This window comes from Erythrolamprus reginae, chromosome Z, assembly GCF_031021105.1.
Source record: "Erythrolamprus reginae isolate rEryReg1 chromosome Z, rEryReg1.hap1, whole genome shotgun sequence".
NCBI classification, from domain to species: domain Eukaryota; kingdom Metazoa; phylum Chordata; class Lepidosauria; order Squamata; family Dipsadidae; genus Erythrolamprus; species Erythrolamprus reginae.
The window spans coordinates 104,318,554-104,338,740 of record NC_091963.1 but is presented as its reverse complement, the minus strand read 5'-3'; the positions used below and the strand labels follow the sequence as shown (position 1 = coordinate 104,338,740).

General features: G+C 40.3%; 1 protein-coding gene across 1 annotated transcript in view; it reads right to left on the bottom strand.

Moving 5' to 3' along the window:
- Positions 1-604: 604 nt before the first annotated feature.
- STARD3 (StAR related lipid transfer domain containing 3) overlaps positions 605-20,187 on the bottom strand; it is a 45,670-nt gene continuing 26,087 nt past the window's right edge. The window contains exons 8-15 of the mRNA XM_070728981.1: positions 19,696-19,748; positions 15,420-15,512; positions 12,067-12,129; positions 10,213-10,308; positions 8,836-8,915; positions 8,645-8,749; positions 4,166-4,259; positions 605-2,372 (exon numbers count right to left, since the gene is read on the bottom strand). Coding sequence (XP_070585082.1) covers positions 2,262-2,372; positions 4,166-4,259; positions 8,645-8,749; positions 8,836-8,915; positions 10,213-10,308; positions 12,067-12,129; positions 15,420-15,512; positions 19,696-19,748 — 695 coding nt within the window. The 3' untranslated portion in view covers positions 605-2,261. The remainder of the gene's footprint in view (positions 2,373-4,165; positions 4,260-8,644; positions 8,750-8,835; positions 8,916-10,212; positions 10,309-12,066; positions 12,130-15,419; positions 15,513-19,695; positions 19,749-20,187) is intronic.

Genomic DNA, 20,187 nt, shown 5'->3' with positions numbered 1-20,187 from the left:
TCTTTTAATCAGCCAGCATCCAGCTTGAACAAAAATTATTGCTCCCAGAAGTGGCTTGTTTGCAGTACAGATCTTCAAACTACAATCCTATAGAAATCCTGAATTTGGATGCCACATTGTTAAGTAGATGAAAGATCTATTATGTTTAACAAACAGTTCTGATGTGTAAGCCACAAAGTGAGGTATCAAAATATGTAACTGATCTTAATTGAGCTAATAGCCACATTAATCTATATCTAAAATGCAAATAATTTCTTAAGGCATAGTTCTGTTGCCTATATTTTATACATTAAGATCATTTTGTGCTATTTTTAAGGTACCACAAGGGCCTTTGTTATTTCTTTCTCACAAATTATTTAAATGCAATAGAATAAAGAAAATCAGAGATATGAAGAATAAATTATAACAGAACACATGTGTACTTATGAGAAAGCAGGCTTTGTGTCATTTTATATATAAACTCCCACTAATTGCATAACACATACAAAAAAGCAAAAACTTCTTTAGAACAATGAAAACAAAGTTTAGATTTAGATTAGATTAGCAAAGCTGAACACAAAAAGATACATCAGGCTCAAAAGAAGTGCACATTGAGACAGTGAAGTTTTTATTATTACTTTATTTAATTAATTCTCAAATATTTGAAGCAAAAGGCATATTTTTTTAAAATTCAAGTGACTTTTTATGAGGTGAAAGGCAAAGAAATCTGGGTTAGATTTACAAAAAGTACAAGCCACTTCCCAATGATATCCAGAATTTTTGAAAGTGATTGAAGGCATTTAAATAAGGTTAATTGCTAATCTTTAGAAATGGGAATATATTCACATACTTCATAGTGGGGCAGGCTATTAAAAAAAAAATTAAAAAAGTATTTTAAAGCAGCTTCTTGTTTATGACTTTCCTTATTCCTGGAGATGATAGGCAGTAAGGTTTCACTTCAATAATGATAGGCAAGATATATATATATATATTTATATAATGTAACAGATGGAACTGCTAGTCCGGTTCATATCCTACAACCTTTTCAGAACCTGCATTTATTAAGGAATCATCTTCCATGAAAATAAATTTTGGGGGGAGAAAATTGACCACAAGTATCTACTTTAGGGAAGTATAATCCTCATGCTCCGTTGATAGTTCTTATCTTTGCCTTAAGAAGATCCATTCATTATTATGGCAAATCCAGCACTTGCCTCATGGTGTTGTTAGGGCAAGAAAAAGCAGCAGATGACAAGGTGTTTTCAAGTAAACTTCTCTTGCGTTAACATGAATCCTTGAAGGAAAGGGCTGGAATTCACTGTTTCTGGATTAAGGAGCCATTTAGAAATATACAGAATATAAATCTTGACCTTAATTAGCAAGTCCTCCAGCCTACCCACAACAGGAGGGAATATCATAATCAAACTATGAAATGTCAACCACTGTAGAAGGTTCAGTTCTGCAGTCAGAGATGGGACCTTCTTCATATTCTCAGAAAGGAGATTTTTTTAAAAACAACAACAACAATGATAATGATAGAACTAGAACTAGAATAGCAGCCCAGAAAGGCACATACCAATTTGAAGCAGAATTCCGGTCCATGTATTCAATGGAGATAGTGGAAATTTCATTTCCTGAAACCATCCCCTCTTCCAAGGACACACAGTCAAATTACAGTCACACCTTTGGGCAATTTAGTCCTCTGACTTGTTTAGAAAAGTGGAAGAAGGTCCAGAGTTGATAAAACAGGGATTAGAAAATTATCTGGCTTATTCTGCAGCACTCCAACCGTATTACTTCATATGCAGGGTTACTTGACGGTGCTCTTCACATTTCCATGTGTTTGTGAGTTTATACTAGTCAGAAATAGCATGACCATGTCAAGGGAGAAAAGAGGGACAGGCAGAAGTATTAGCTATTAAGCGACAGGATTTTGCGATTACGTTCATGAATTAATTTGGCACAGCTGCAGTGTCAACTTTGATCATCAGCAAAAGATCTGAAAGACTTTTGTCTTAATTTTTCTCTTCAATATGTTCTGTTCTGAACCATCAACCGTCTTATCTCCTCTTCCCACATGATTATCTTTGTATGTATGTATGTCTATATATTGTATGCATGTATGTATGTCTATACATTGACATCACTGGCCACAGGCTCATTTTTCATTTTTATCCTGAATGACAGCTGAATAATTTTTTCCAACTGTTAGGAAGAGGTATCCACTTCTTTGGGCCTTGTTAAGTTCACAGAACATTCAAAAGGCAATGTTAAACCAAGTTTTAAGAATTAGATCTTGATGTGGTATCCATAATTCGTTTACGCAGATGGAACATAAATTCTGTCATGGTGGCACTCAAGCTTTGGTTAATTAGATATCGGGGAAGCCGACCCTATAGGACAAAACAAGCAAATCAAAACACATCAATTTAATGCTCATATATTTTAATGCTCATTGGTCCTTTCTAAGCTAGTCAAATTATCAAATACTTGGTACATAATTGTGGCCTCTTAAGATAGAGCAAGATCTTTCCCAGTTCTGCCATCCAACTTCAGTTTTACCTGAGGCATTACTGAGTAAATGAGGTTAACCACAATCTATGGCTACTCTCTCTTTTTAAAACGAACGAAGAATCCAAGAACTTACTTTGTATAACTAGCCTATCTAGTTCAGTTTCATCTACATTAATTTCAAGCAGAACCTCAGTATTTCTGACAACTTTTTTTTGGTCAAGTATATTTAGAAATGAAATCTGCAACATTTTACAAAGCATAATTTCCCATCACAACATAGTTCCATTTTTAACCATAAGATTAGAATAATGTAATGGGGGAAATTGCAAAATTGAGCTATTATTAAGTTCACTTAAACAAATGGTGGCTTATTTATTAGAGAGGCACAGGTTAATTAGCACATTCTCACCATTTTTATTTCTTCCCTCAATTTCTTCTGGCAACAACAGTTTTTTGAAGCCAGGAAATAATTAAAAATGGTTCTACTGGGTGTTCTAATAAGAAAGAACACCACCAATTTCTCCCCATGAATCTCTAACGAGGGAATTGCAGCAACAAAGCAAATGGAACTAAACAAAATTAACCTGGAACTAAAAACTTCCACTGCACTCAACTGAATTCAACCCATATTGGTAACTTCATAATTTATATACTGTAAACTTTGTAATCACAGTACTTTATGGATATCATAATATATCTATATTGTAGATCAGAATAGCATTTGCAGTAGCAGTTAGATTTATATACCATTTCATAGTGCTATATGGCCCCCACTAAGCTGTTTACAGTCAGCAACAGCCCCCAACAACGTGGGTCCTCATTTTACCAACCTCAGAAGGATGGAAGGCTGAGTCAACCTTGAGCCAGCAAGGATCGAACTCCTGGCAGTGAGCGGAATTAGCCTGCAATACTGAATTCTAATCACTGCATCACCAAGGCTCCTAGATTCATATTGCCAGTTAGAATAAAAAGATGAGTGGGACCTCATTTTGCAAAACGCCTGAGTATGTATGAAATAATCTGTGATATTTATACAATACTGAGCCTCCTAGGAACAGCAGGAAGTAAAGTATGTACAGTGTTCCCTCCATTTTTGCGGGTTCAAACTTCGTGAAAAGTCTATACCACGTTTTTTTCAAAAATATTAATTAAAAAATACTTCATGGTTTTTTCCCCTATACCATGGTTTTTCCCGCCTGATGAGGTCATATGTCATTGCCAAACTTTCATCTGCCTTTAATATTTTTTTAAAAATAAACTTTAATAAATAAACATGGTGAGTAATAATCTAAATGGTTGCTAATGGAATGGGAAATTGCAATTTAGGGGTTTAAAGTGTTAAGGGAAGGCTTGTGATACTGTTCATAGCCAAAAATAGTGTATTTATTTCCGCATCTCTACTTCGCGGAAATTCGACTTTCGCGGGGGGGTCTCGGAACGCATCCCCCGCGAAAATCGAGGGAACACTATATTGCAACAGAATCTAAGTTGTTATGCAATCCATGTAATGTTCTGTTTGGTATATCCCACAAGCACCAAGGAGCCAAAGACAATGCAGTAATAGCCAGCCAGTTGTGTTGAGAAATATTAGACTAGAGAAAAGCACAATGGAACAATTTGTAATTATAAGCCTGTATTAAATCAAGACATATAAAGATGAAATATACTTTACCTTAAGGTCTGTATTGAGTATCCAGAACAAGGTAGAAATATTTGGATTGGTTGGACATTTCAGGGCAACAAAACCTCCAGGTCCATTCTCTGCTCTGAAAAAAGCCAAAAGAATAAATAATGTTGGAGATATACTGATGGAACAGAAACAACTAAGATAAAGTTTAGTTTAAGGGCAGACCAACCAATGAACAGAAAAGTTCAAGGCAATGTACATTTACATTATGTAAACAAATTAAGCATTATCACTATCATTATACCTTATGATGCTTTTTTAGAATCATTTATTGTTTTAGTTCAACTGCAATCCAGCTACTTAAAAGTAGTACAAATAAGCTACTGGCTTGGAGTTTCCTTATGAACATTCCATCAACTGAGTGCCAAAGAGAGGACCAATCATTTCAAAGACACCGATATTATTTCAGATGGGAATGTAGCTCTCAGTGATACTAGGTCCAGGCCATACTATTATTTGCAAGTTACTGACTTTTAAAAAAATATGTAAGCTGCATTTCATGGGAAATTTATTTATGAGCAAGCCACCAACCACAGAAACAGCACCGATTTGCACCGATTATGCCATACCGGTGCATTTATAAATAAATCATTATTACAGATACGTCCATAAATGCCAGTATCCTATCAACCAAATGAATCTCAACCTTAGACTTCTCACCATAAAAGATGCCCTCACTATGAATAATATCCCACAAATTTAAAACCGAGAAAAAGAAATAGGTGAAAAGATGCTAGTTTTTATCTGTATTTGATATCTTTGATAACAAATGCAAAAAACTGGTTTTTTAAAACAAAGCATTTTGAATACCAGAAACTCAATTTCCTTGAACAAGATAAAGATTCACAACACTCGATAATGCATACTGACATGTGAAATTAACATAGTCCCTCTCATATATCTTTCCAATTGCAATGCAAATCTTGAGTTTAAGGCCAACGATGTTTTAATGCTAGCTTGATAACAAATGCAAAAAACTGTGTTTTTTTTTAACAAAGCATTTTGAATACCAGAAACTCAATTTCCTTGAACAAGATAAAGATGCACAACACTCGATAATACATACTGACATGTGAAATGAACACAGTCCCTCTCATATATCTTTCCAATTGCAATGCAAATTCTGAGTTAAAGGCCAATGATGTTTTAATGCTATTACTCAGAAAAATTAAAGGTGGTGAACAAAGATACCCTGACTGGTCACCCGAGGCAGAAAGCAGCAGCAACAACAGAGGCCTTGTTGGAAACTGCTCACAACTGGAATTTACTCATCACAAGACATTATATAGAGGCCAAAAACAAACTAATTGCCTAGAAAATGCTTTTATGTAGGAAGCTCTGAAATGTTCCATCCCACGGGGGTGGCTTCTGCATTAAAACCACAAAGTGTATCTTATTCATATGTAGCCTTCATTACAAGCACACGAAAGACCATCCACTGCATCGCTCCGGTAGTGGCCTGCTGATTGTGCAATTATCACATGACAGCTCAGGTGCTATCTTTGCTGGTCCATGTGTGGTGCCATCTTTTTTAAAAAAAAAATTGTGATTTTTTTTGGGGGGGGGAGGTTGCTATCTGAGCATGCACAGAAAGAAAATTGTCCCTCTATGCATGCGAAAAAGCAAAATCGTGTGAGGGGATGTGTGTACATGTACATGAAACGTCGTGATGCACATGCAGCGCACCATCAGTAGAGGACAAGAGGAACCTACCCCTGTGAAGGGCGAGTGCTATGATTGTTCCATTTATTTTAGCACAAGGAACTCCAGAGCACTGTTAATTCTCGGATTGCTCGCTTCACCGGCCAGCAAAGCCGGCTGCCCGGGAAAGCGGCACGCTTTTTAAACGTGCCACTTTCCTGCGCCGGCCAGCAAAGCCCGCTTTCCCGGGCAGCCGGCTTTGCTGGCCAGAGAAGCGAGCAATCCGGGACTGCGTGGCTTTGCGCCGCGACGACAATGGTGCCGTGGCAGCCTTCAAGCGCGGCCCTTTGTGGCGCCACACCACCCGTTCCTGCAGGTAGAGGTCAGGCGTGCTACGTGGAGGCGGCGCGGGGCCGGGCGCTGGGCACCGTGGATGCCTGGGAGGGCGAAGAGATGGACGTGGTTGCTGCCTCTTAGCTGCAGAGCCGGACGGGTATGGAGGCAATGGCGGAGTCCGGCGCTTTGGCCATGCGTGGCCGCTCATCCAGGGGGCCGCGGACTGGCAAGCCACCCTCCGCTCTCTCTCCGTTCTCTCTCTCTCTCTCTTTCTCTCTCTGTTGCCAGGGTGGTGTACGAGAGATAAAGATAGAGAGAGAAAGTGTGAGAGAAAGAAAGCAAGAAAGAGAGAAAAGGAGAGGAACAGAGAGAGAGAGAAAGCAAGAGAGACAGAGAACAAGAGACAGAGCAAGAGAGAAAGAGAGAGGAAGAGAGAAAGAGGGAGAAAAAGAGAGAAAGAGAAAGGCAGAGATAGCAAGAGAGAAAGAAAGAGAGAGAAAGAGAGTGAGAGAGAAAGAAAACAAGAGAGAGAGAAAAGGAGAGGAAGGGAGAGAGAGATAAAGAAATGAAAGCAAAAATGGGAGAAAAAGATAATTTATATATATATATATATATATATATATATATATATATATATATATATATATATATCTATATCTCACATATTTTTGCTGAATATTTAAAATTAAGGAAGACTAGGATAGCGCTATTTCAGTCTTGTTCTAGCCTCATCAGCTAGCCATACCCATTTGATCCCAGGGCTTCTGCCTTGTAATGTAGAGAATTAACCTCTAGCCCACCAGATCTGGTCCCTTCAGCTTTGTACCAGGGAGGGGCTATATGTTTTTTCTGTTGGATCACTCTGGTATATTGAAGGAATGTCACAGCTCCTTTTTGCCTCTACGCCCAACCCAGAGCCAGTTCAAGGCAGTTAATTTATCCATAGCTAACAAACAATATATATATTGACTTCTGTGCTGCCCAGTCCCAAAGGGATGGCCGCTCAGACACTATACTTTTCCACCCACACTGAAAATTAGAGGGAACATTGCTCTAGAGTGCTGACATAAAACTCAAGAATTTCTGCTGATACAAAAACTCCAAATTTCTATTCTTCCAGGAAGTAGAAAACTGAATATTTTGCCTTTATCTCTAAATCTGCCGAAGACCCCCATCATAGCAAGATTCACAAATATGAATCAGTTGCCAATTGTCCAAATTTTGTTCACATGACCATGGGAAGGTTGCAAAGGTCATAACTGGTCGTAAGTCACACTTTTCAGTGTATCTTTGAATGGTCACTAAATGAACTGTTGAAAGTGGACCTGTATTGTGCCGGTCTATAATCACCCCCAGTCAGTGTGGCTATTGGAATATAGATTTACTTACTTACTTACTTACTTATTCAATTTTTTTAATGCTGCCCTTCTCCTTAGACTCAGGGCGGCTTACAACATGTTAGCAATAGCACTTTTTAACAGACCCAGCATATTGCATCCACAATCCGGGTCCTCATTTTACCCACCTCAGAAGGATAGAAGGCTGAGTCAACCTTGAAGGTATGTGAATTTGTATTTCTGTAAGGTGGGGAGGAAAGAAATAAAAAAATAATACACCCCCCCCCCCCAAAAAAAAATCTGCTCAAATTCCTTTGAAATGAGGTGGGCAGCAAATAAATTTAATAATAAATTAAAAAAAAATAAGGAAACTTGACTTATGAATACTGGAGAATCCCCAAGTATATGTGAGCTGTTATTATGCAATTCTGCTTATATCCAAGAATGTTCGTAAATTATTTACAATTATTATCAAATGAACAATGAATTCTTTTCCCTGTTACTGAAGATCAAAAGCAAACTAATTACCCTATTTTTGGGGCTATAAGCCGCACCGGTATATAAGATTTCAAAGAGGAAAATAAGAAAAAAAGTTTATCTCCTTCCTGGCCCCCAAGGAGCACTCTGCAAGTCTCCCAAATCCTCTGCGCGCCCTGTTTTTTGCAAAAATGGGCCTGTTTTTTGCAAAAACGAATACATTTTTGCCTTCCCCCATTCCCTGGGAGCATTTTGCAGGCTTTCCAAACCCTCAGTGCAGCACATTTTTTGCAAAAAACAACAACAATGCACATAGAGGATTTGGGAGGCCCGCACGGCCCCGTCTTTGCAAAAAATTGCCAGTTTTTTGCCCCCCGTTTTGCAAAAACGGGGGTATTTTTGTCTTCCCCCAGCTGCCAGGAGCACTCTGTAGGCTTCACAAAAATGGGACGCTTGGGCAGGACTTCAGGAGACCAAAAATGTGTGCAGTTGGTGTATAAGATGCACCAACATTTCCACCCTCTTCGGAAAATATGGTACTCAGAAAATGTTGGTATATAGGAAGTTCTTTACTGTATTTTTTTCATTGCCGATGCAGACAGTAACTAAAAGCTTTATAATTAATATCCCCACCCCCACCCTTTCCTACCTGACAATAATATGATTTTCATACCTGACATATTTGGATGAAGAAGGGCGCAAGCTGTGAGTTGTTGCCATCCCTGATGAAATGTACCGGTCTCTTCTTCTCTCAATCCGACGCACATTCACAAAATCTCTTGATTTGTAAAGAGAGCACATGTGAAACATCAGTTCATGAAAACAAAATAGATAGTGAAAAAAATAGTCTGAATTAGAACTTACCTAGGAGAGACAACACCAGCTGCAGCACCAGCTGCTACATCATAGGATACAGTTGTGTTATCATCAATCCGTTCCAAGATCTGGTAAGAAAACAGAAGGTTTTCCCACTTCTGCCAACATAAGCTAGTTTAGTGTATTTCTTTGGCATGATTTCTTTGCAAAGGAACACTGACTTGCGAAGAAATCAGAATAATGATGATTAATTTTAGGTATGTTCACAAAATTAACTTCCATATTTACACAGAACAAAAACAATATCACTGATTGGTATTGTAAACATTCATATATTTAATTTGGTAACAGAATAAATTCTGAACCAATATATTTATAGAGCACAAGACAAATGAAAAGTCATAGGCTTTGCCATTAAATAAAAGCAGAAAAATACTTGCTGTTGGCAGAAACCAATGGATAGAAAATGAAATCTAAGTAGAAAATCCTGGTTAACTCCGTAGCATTTCAAAAATCCTCTTATTTTATAAATATTATTTATAAATATTGTATATTTTTAATTTAAAAATTATAAATTATAGATTAATTCAGTGGGGGTGGTGTTTTTGAGCTTTTCAATCTTGATATGTAATGCTTATGGAAGTGGCATCAAACAGCACAAGTGTCTTTAGCAAACAAAAGGATGAGTAAATGTGCTTTTGATTCATAACTATTGAAAAGATAAGCCCAACAGAACATTGTTGGTTATGACCTATAAAGCCCTTCATGGCACCGGACCAGATTATCTCAGGGACCGCCTTCTGCTGCACGAATCCCAGTGACCAGTTAGGTCCCACAGAGTGGGTCTTCTCTGGGTCCCGTCAACTAAACAATGTCGCTTGGCGGGACCCAGGGGAAGAGCCTTCTCTGTGGCGGCCCCGGCCCTCTGGAACCAACTCCCCCCAGAGATTAGAATTGCCCCCACCCTCCTTGCCTTTCGTAAGCTACTTAAAACCCACCTCTGCCGCCAGGCATGGGGGAATTGAGATCCTCTTTCCCCCTAGGCCTTTACAATTCTATGCATGGTATGTATGTATGTATGTATGTTTGGTTTTTATATTAATGGGTTTTTAATTGTTTTTAGTATTGAATTACTATTGTACACTGTTTTATTGTTGCTGTTAGCCGCCCTGAGTCTCCGGAGAGGGGCAGCATACAAATCCAATAAATAAACAAATAAAGAAACAAACAAACAAATAAAAAACCCACCAGCGTAGAAATAATTCCTCTACCTCTCTATCATTTTCTGAAGATAGCAATTCATAGCAAGAAGAGCCACGCATATTTCAGAATTTCAGTTTCGGGGATTAGAGAGATTAGAATAATCAATACTACAAATAATGCTAGTGATAACTTTTGGTTACAAGCCTGTTTGGAAAGACGTACGTGACATGCTAGTAAAGTTTTATTCCATAGGACCATTTTCTCTGGTTGGAGAATCAGCTCTTGGTATACTAACTCAGCTGGACATTGTAGAATAGCCTGCAAATGAGGGACACAGGTTACATTTCAGAGCCTCTGCCTCTAGAAACACTTGTAACAAAGGGTAACATTAAACGGTCAGTGGAAATTAAAGGATGATGTTGTGAGCCGCCCCGAGTCTTCGGAGAGGGGCGGCATACAAATCTAAATAATAAATAAATAAAATAAATAAATACCCCAACACCTCATTTAATGGCATATCCTCAACATTCACTAAAGCAATAATTAAAAGGAATATTCATTTGAGACTCCTGTGATGCTCAGAAGTTGTTGGGTTCCAACTCCCTTTCATTCCTAACCGATAGTCATGTCAGCCAGTCCTGATGGGAGCTGAAATGTATCCATACCCCTGTTGTGGTTGGCTCTGGCCCAGCTCCTGCCCCAGGGAATGTGGAGGTGGAGACAGGGGAAACGTCAACATGTCCTAGGCCTGTTTTGTTGCCGGCAGAGTCAGGGAGTGCAGTTTCCTCAGACGAAGAAGGAGGTGGGGGTGACTTGGAAGAGGGGGCCTTGGCACACACCAGGAAGCCAATCTTCATTATCTTCGGTTGTTTCGGAGGAGGAAGTGTTAGACCCACGCAGGCGCAGAGGTATGGGTAGAGCAGACCAATTGAGGACATATTACAGGAGATAAGAGAGGCCACCTGTGTTTGGGTGGGGCTCCAGCAATTAGAGCTGCTGATATAAATAGCAGCGTGCTAGTTTGGCCGTTGTGGAAGATTATCTGATCGCAGTTCTACAGGATCGTGTCTCGCTGGGTCTGAACTTTGTTTGTGGATTTCTCATGCCTTTGACACCAAAGCAGAGTAAAGTGTGTGTGTGTTTCACTTCATGGGAAGAAGGAGGGCTGTGACGTTTCTTCACAGCTACTAGCTAAGTACTTAAGGACTGTACAGCGGACAAGGTTGTTTTGGGGAAGAGTGCTCTTTGCAATACAAAAAGGGTGCTTTGTTTCTTTTGAATTTTGTGATAAAGGACATTGTTTTGAATTTTCAAACCTGTGTGTGCCTGAAATTTGTACCCGTGAATTTTCGGGAGGCTTCTACCAGAGAGCCCGGCAGAACAACCCCAATTTAAAATCTCTCAAACAAACAACATCATTGGGAGAAGTGCTGGAAAGAATGAAATACAGGGTAGACAATAAGAAATGTGTGTAACAGAGTGGCAAGCAATCACCCTACTGTATATTCCCCTCCAGTCACTCAAAAAAGCATCTCTTTCTTTATGTGCAATTCTGGAAAAAATGAGAGCATACCAAAAGATGATATTGGAATGTGCCGAGATGGATAAATTAACAAAGGAAATAAGTATGGAATAAACTATATGAATGGTTGGAGGAGGAGGAGAAGAATAATTAAAGGAATGTATTGAAAGATTGAGATTGTTGTTATGCAAACGATTATTCAGAATGTTAAAGGGAATTTATTATAGAAAATTTAAAAATAAAGAAATGTAGAATAAGTAAATTATAAAGTGCAAATAAATAAATAAATAATGTCTGTATGTATGTCTATGGATAATATAATTGTGGATAATTACTGATGCAAGCTTGATGTAAATATGGGGAAATTGTACCCCTATTGGTTTGTCTGTTTTGTATGTGTTTGTGAGAAACTATTTTTCATTTAAAAAATAGTATCTCTTTCAAAACATAGATTGTATCTGCTCGTCTTTACTGTCTCCATTCTCAACAAAAAGTTTAGGAAAGAAAAGAAAAGATGGCTAGAAAGTTTGGAAGGAAGCTGAAAGGCACCTTACCTTCAGGATGAAAATCTTGCCATAGAAGGGCATTTCGAGAAAATGAATTGTATCCCCAAAGTCCTGCACAAGAAGCATTAAAGTCACATGAGTTCAGCATTTGTCCTTTTATTGTCTCATGAAAATTCCCAGGATTGTAGCACTCGCTCCCTCATCCCCCATTTTTAATTAACTGGGATGGCCCCTTTCCCAGAGTGTTTTTCGTCCTTCCACCCCATAATTAACAGACTAATGGTATACAGTGGTCCCCCGATTATCGCGAGGGTTCCGTTCCAGGACCCCTCGCGACAATCGATTCTTCGCGAAGTAGCGGTGCGGAAGTAAAAACACCATCTGCGCATGCGCAGATGCTGTTTTTACTTCCGCCGCAGCAGCGAGGAGCCGAAGATTGGGGTTTCCCTGCCGCCCACGCAAACTCCTCACTGCTGCCGCGCCCGCCGCTTGTCCGCCGCCTGCCTGCCCGCGCGCCCGCCGCTCGCCCGCCCTTCGCCCGCCCACGCCATTCGCTCGTGCCGCTTCCCAGCTGAGTCCTGAAGCCAGAAGGCAAAGGCGAACTTCCGCGTTTGGCTTCGGGACTCAGCTGGGAAGCGGCGCTGGGGTCTTACCGGCCGCCCACGCAAAGGGGAAACCCCGGCTCCTCGCTGATGCCCGCCGCTCGCCCTCCCGCCAGCAAGAGGGGGAAGACCCAGGGAAGCCGCCCAGCAGCTGATCTGCCGGGGGAACGCAAACTCCACCATCTACGCATGCGTGGCCATAGAAAAAAGAGGCGCGCATGCGCAGATGGTGTTTTTACTTCCGGGTGGAAAAATCGCGACATAGCGTTTAGCGAAGATCGGGATCGCGAAACTCGGGGGACCACTGTATTCTCAAATTTTAAATTAACAGTGGATCTTCAAAAAATTCTTATTATTGTGATATTTACTTACTGTACATAAAACTCTTTATTCTAGGTATCTGTCGCTGAAAAAAAAGGCTACCTAATTATTATTTCTGTGCTCCTTAATTTTAGGCCTATTTATTTTATTTTATTTATTTATTGGATTTGTATGCCGCCCCTCTCCATATTGCTTCCTCCCCTTCCTTAATCTCTTTCCTCCTAGTTCTAATACAATGCTTCTCAATCACTTTCTGTTACGCACCCCCCACCAGTAAGAAGTAAACATTTTGCACACACACACCAATTCTCCACTGGGATAATTATGTGCAATATTCAACATGTTTTCGCTGAAAAAAAAATCAAGGGGCTTATCAGATTGAGGTGTAATGTGTTTAAGTGACACCTTAATGTATTTGGCTTCATGCTGTCCGCTGCCAATATTTTCAGACACATTAAAGATGCCAGTTTTTCTTCATCTCCCACCGTAATCACAGTCAGTAAAGAGCAGCCATTCGCAGGCCTGCTAGATCGCTCTTGTGGGTCAGGGAGCAGACAGAGCAAGGTTCTCCCTCCTCCTCGCCCACTTCTGCACAGGTAAGACGTGGTGGTTCGGAACGGAACAAGGGAGGGGGGTGGGCGAAGGTGGTCTTACTTGCGCAGGGAAGATGGAGGATGTTGCTCAATGGAAGGGTGGTCTGTCTGTTCCCCTCGCCCTCCACTGCTGCAGACAATTTGTCCGGGCTTGGTGGAGAGTGCGCGCCGCTGGGCCCGAACCCAGGCGAATCGGCTGCAGCAGTGGTGGGCGAGGGGAACACCCCTCCGCCGAGCAACATCTTCCATCCTCCCTGCACAAGTAAGACCGCTTCCACCCGCTGCCTCCCTCATTCTGTTCCATTCACATCTTACCTGTGCAGATGTGGGTGAGGAGGGAAGATCTTGCTTGTGGAGGGGTGCTCTGTTTGCTCCCCTTGCCCTCTGAGCAGCAGCTGATTCGTCTGGGGAGAGCGGCGCCGGGCCAGCAATTTTCAGCTGCTTCACATGCGCAGAAGCCAAATCTCGCATGCACAGCTGGCGATGATGGAGCAGCGCGCGCAGCTCCATTTCCACTGGTGGAATGGCGTTCTATGCTGTTCCGCCTCTTGCCCATGCCTGGTCACAGTGAAGGCAAGTGCTACATATGCTTCATCATATTACCTCGCCTTAGCTTTCGTTAGACTTACGTTTGTCTCATTATCTCTGTCTCTCTCCTCCTTTCTTTTCATTCCTGTTAAATATTTTTCCATGGGGTCTCTTAAAGGTTTGTTATATGCACTTCGTATCTCCTACTCTGTGCTGTGTGCTATTGTTCGGTGCGAAAACCCCTATTCCCTGCGGCAAAAATGCCACTATTTGAGAAGCACTGTTCTAATATAACAGGTAAACGGTACAAGTCAATTGAAAAACAAACTGAAATATTTCAGGTGGGGAAAATTTTTTACAAAATGTGGTTGCATTAAGTGTGAATTGCCTTTACATTAATGACAGCATGTTGCAATAGACGCCCATCACCATGGCACATCTTACCTTGGGAATCTTTACCCATTCTTCCCTGAAAAAGTGCTCCAAATTGTTACATTGAAAGATCACTGGCTGCCAATTGATCTCCGGTCACAATTCAAGATGTTAGTTATTAGTTGTAACGCCATATGTGGCTTAGGACCAGTCTATTTATGAGACCATTTCCTGGCATATATTTCCTACAGACCAATTAGATCACAAGGAGTTGGCCTCCTCCAGGTCCCATTGACTAAACAATGCAGGCTCACAGGCCCCTGTTTGTATGTGGATTTGTTTGGATAGTTCATTAGGGCAGTGTTTCGCAACCTTGGCAACTTGAAGACATTTGGACTTCAACTCCCAGAATTCCCCAGCCAGCAAACGCTGGCTGGGGAATTCTGGGAGTTGAAATCCAGATATCTTCAAGTTGCCAAGGTTGGGAAACACTGCATTAGGGTTTATCATGGGTTTTACACCGCGAAACGCCACCGCCCGGGAAGAGAGTGGGGAATCCCATTGTGGGATTTCCCACCTCCTTTTGCTTGCGGTGCTGCAAGCAAAAGGAAGTGAGAAATCCCACGATGGGATTCCAGGGGCGGGGCTTTAACGTCACGGAGACTACTTCCTGGTCGGCTGAAACGGGGAGGAAGGAGTCTCCGTGACGTCAAAGCCCCGCCCCTGGAATCCCATCATGGGATTCCCCACCTACTTTTGCTTGCAGCACCGCTGCGGCATCCTTTTCTGTAAAAATAAAAGGGAGCAAAAGGAGGTGGGGAATTCCCCACCTCCTTGTTTATTTTTACAGAAAAGGACGCCGCAGCGGCGTGCTGCTACTCGGGTTTGGCTAACTCACCCGAACTTCAGGGCAAAGGGTTGTTGGATTCGCCGAACACTAGTTCTAAGGATTTCTGCCAGCAGTCACTCAGAAATGTAAACTTACTGTGCATTTCTCAAAAATCCAGTTTTCTTCTTGGCTTAAGATCTGATCCATCACTTCCATTGCTACTTTGCCTTGCCGGACATATTCTCTCTCCTAGGCCAAAATATGAAACACAGCTTAGCAACACATAATTTATTTTATACCCAGCAGATGCTGGTATCTCAAGTTCATTAGATCAAGACTTAATTTAATCTAGTCTGATAGAAGGATTCTCTTGGCTACATGCAGCACCAACCAGACCTTCATTTACCATCTGCATCCTGTATATCACTATACTGTTCCTGGCGGACAAAGTGATCACATTCTATGACAGGCGCCATTTCAGGGTGAAGGAAAGAAGAAACTGTTATCAATGGAATCAGAATAAAATCAGCTCTCTTGAAAAGAAGAACGGAGAACATAGAATAACTAGACTTGGAAGGGATCTTGGAGGTCTTCTAATCCAACCCCGTTTGAACAGGAGATCCTATATCCAAGATGGCGAACTTATGGCAGGCATACCATAGGGGGCACGTGGAGCCATTTCTTTATTTATTGCATTTATAGGCCGACCTTCTCTTTGTGGTGGCTTACAGAAAGCCGTATTGGAGGGCATGCAAGGCGTTGCCTTATGTCAGCTCCAGGGCGCATGCACGTCCTAGCCAGCTGATTTCCGGCCTTGGGGAAGGCCGTTTTCCCCTCCCCTGAAGCCCCAGAGTTCAAAAAAACCACATAATGGGCAAGCCAGAAGTTCAGAAAACGGACTTCCGGTTTGCCCACTATGTGTTTTTTGCACTCCGGGGCTTCAGGAAGCTTCGTAGAGCCTCTGGAGTGTGAAAAACAGTACAACGGGCGAACCGGAAGTGTGTTTTTCTGAATTTCTGGTTTGCCTGTTTGGCTGTTTTTTCAGTCCTAGGTTTCAGTGAGGCCTGTGCGCATGCATGGGATGGGGGATAGTGCATATGCGAAGGGCAGCGAGGGGTGTGCATGCGTGGGTGGAGGGAATGGGTTAGTAGCACACACAGACACCCCCTTTGGCACGCAAACCAAAGAAGCTTCGCCATCACTGCCCTATATCTTTTCAGACAAATGACTGTGCAGTCTCTTTTTGAAAACGTTCTGTGATGGAGCACACCCACAACTGCTGAAGGGAAGCTATTGCATTGGTTGAATGCTCTCAATATTAGCCAATTTCTCCTTAGTTCTAGGATGCTTCTCTTGTCTTTGGAGCTTTGGAAAATAGTTTGATCCCTCTTCTTTGTAGGAACACCTCCTTCTGTTCATTAGACACCCAATTCCTATAAGTGTTCTTCGTATGTTTTAGCCTCCAGCACCCTAATTATGTTTTGGTTTTTGGCAATTCTATGCATTCTTTCCAGAGTCTCAACATCTTTTTTGTATTGTGGTGACCAGGATTGGATGCATTAATCTAAGTAGAGTCTTACTAAGGCTTTGTAAACTGGTATTAGAACTTCATGTGATCTTGATTCAACACAACCTAGGATTGCATTGGCTTCTTTGGCTGCCTGCCACACACTGCTGGCTCATATTTAAGTGATTATCCACTAGGACTCCAACATCCCTCTCATAGTTACTGACATTAAGCCATGTTTACTTAATCTGTACCTATATAGTTGGTTTTTCTTACTTAACTATAAAACTTATAGTTTTATTATAAGTAAAACTAAACTAAAACTATAAATCTCCACTGAATTTTATTTTGTTAGACAAAACCCAGTGTTCAAGTCTGTCAAGACCTTTTTGGATCTTAAGCTTGTCTTTGGGGTGTTGACTATTCCTGCCAGTTTAGTGTTATCTGCAAATCTGATGAGTCCCCTTCAATTCCTCATCTAAATCATTTATGAAGCTATTGAAGAATACTAAAATGGAACCTTGGGGTAGTCAAATTGAATTGAAGGATAATTTCTGTCCCTTCCCCCAGGTTATATTAGGGGAAAATGTCTTTCTTCTTTATTTTATGTGAGTTGAATAGTCAGTAATCTTTCCATAAATATTTAATAGTACTGTCTGAAGTGGCTAAATATAAACATGCCCAAGCAAGTGTCCTGTCATTTTTAATATCTTAGTTATTGCGAAGTCTTATACAAGTGTGAGTTTCCTTAAAAACAAAACAGAAATTTTAATTATACGATCAGTTTAAATATTATTGCTCTAGTTGCATAGCCTACCTTTTGAAAAAAGTCTTATTGCTTTAAGAGTAAGACTGAATGGGCAAATCCAGGCTTTATGCCGTACACATTTTTTAAAAGCTAGCTATCCCAGACTAAATCGGCACCAGCCATCTCTGCTGTTTTATTTTTCCTAATACTAAAAACAAAAAACCTATTACTCATTCAGAGAAGCAAATACCAATTGTTTGCCCATGTCACAACAGGACCGGCATAGTACCAAAAACGATGACCATTTGGAGCTTCTTTGAGAAATTGGTAGAAAATATTAGACAGAATAATCCTGCCCCCTGCTGGATAGCAAGAAACAAAAACAAGTGGATTTTTCTTATAAGTCTAGGATAGGCATGTCCAAGCCATGGTCTGTTATGTGACCCAGCACAATTAGTAAGGTGGTTCCGCAAGATCATAAACTTTTGACGTGATTCTGTGATTTATATACATTAAGTATATTATATATTCTACTTGCGGCCCAAGACAATCCCTCTTCATTCAATGTGGCCCAGGCTAGGCAAAAAATTGGGACCCACAAGATCTGGGATGTACAGTGACTATTGAAATTTCTGCAGCAAAGATTCAGCTTTGTTTGATGCTTGGTCAAAACAACTGAAGAGATTTCAGATTTTTGTGAAAATCACGGGGTTCTCCAAGGAGTAAGATACTACCCTAATTATAGAATTAGTATGAAGTTAATATGAATAATATATAATATTAATATACTATTTTCAAAGACCCATCGGAAATGGTTGCATATTTGATACATGATACATTTGATACAATGTAAAACTTTTCAACACCACAGACAACACATCTACTCTCCAAAAAGACCTCAGCTTTGTCTCAGATTGGTCTAACACCTGGCAACTTCAATTATCAACCAGCAAATGTTCTACCCTCCACATCGGCAAAAAGAATCCGAACCTCATATATAAACTGAATAAACAAACTCTCACAGCCAACTCCCACTCAGTAAAAGACCTTGGAATACTAATATCAAATGATCTAAGTGCCAAAGCCCACTGCAACAATATCGCCAAAAAGGCTTCTAGAGTTGTTAACCTGATCCTACGCAGCTTCTGCTCTGGCAATCTCACGCTACTCACCAGAGCCTACAAAACCTTTGCCAGACCCATCCTCGAATACAGTTCATCTGTCTGGAACCCATGCCACATCTCGGACATCAACATCCTTGAAAATGTCCAAAGATACTTCACCAGAAGAGCCCTTCACTCCTCCACTCAAAACAGAATACCCTACGAAAGCAGACTATCAATCCTAGGTCTTGAAAGCTTAGAACTACAATGCCTAAAACACGATCATATGCTGCAACGTTCTACCTGTCAATGACTACTTCAGTTTCAACCGCAACAACACAAGAGCACGCAACAGATTCAAACTTAATATTAACCGCTCCAAACTTGACTGTAAAAAATATGACTTCAGCAACCGAGTTGTCGAAGCGTGGAACTCCTTACCGGACTCTATAATATCATCCCCTAACCCCCAACATTTTTCCCTTAGACTATCCACAATTGACCTCTCCAGGTTCCTTAGAGGTCAGTAAAGGGCGTGCATAAGTGCACCAGTGTGCCTTCTGTCCCCTGTCCAATTGTCTCTCCTTGTCTCATTTATCATTTCTTCCTTTCAAATATGTTCACCTATACTTTTATATATTTTCTTCTATTCTTTTCTTAATTTATATTACTACATATCTATTCTCTTCAATGTGTATTATGTATTGGACAAAATAAATAAATAAATAAAAATAAAACAGGCAGGTATATAACATCTGATCACTGCAGCTGATCTGGAAGTTTTAGGCATGGTGTTTAGATAAACACTGTGATAAATGCTGAGATATCTCAGAATAAAAACCACAGAGTACATTTGACCACCTGCCTGGGAAATATTTCCGTGGATATTTTAGAACCCATCACATTTCTAGCTGTATGTGAACTGAAAGATTAGCAAAGAAATTTAATACACCTTCAAAGTAGAATAGGTAGATGGGTGAGGTGGCATTAATAAATGACACCTGATTCTTTTCCATTATGGGTTGCTGCCCACTATTGTACAGCCCCAAAGGGTTTTGCTATATCGAGGCATACCTCAGCAGTCACTGCACTTTTCCCAATAACTTCATCATCTGAGTCATCCGACCCTGCATTAGAGAGAAAAATAAGTAAATATTTACAAGCTTGGTTATGACTTTTAGAAGTATCACGTGTCATAGCAAAAATATTAGATTGCGCTGAAATGGATATGATGACAAGACGTTTAAATGATCAAGAAGATTCTAAGTTCTATGAAACATGGAACAACGTTTATAAATGGATAGATAAGAAAAAATAAGATATATAAATTTACTTTTAGTTAATTTCTTGTGTTTGTTTTTACCTGGGTAATAACAATGTTAACATTAGTTTAAACATACCGTTTGATGATTATGCTACAATTAGTTTATGTATAAGTAACATAGTAAGAATTTTGGTTTATATACATATATTAGTAAAAATTTGGAAAATCTTAACCCAAATATACTAGACTTTTTCAATATTCAATATATATTCAACTATGTATTCTTTTTCTGTATTTGAATT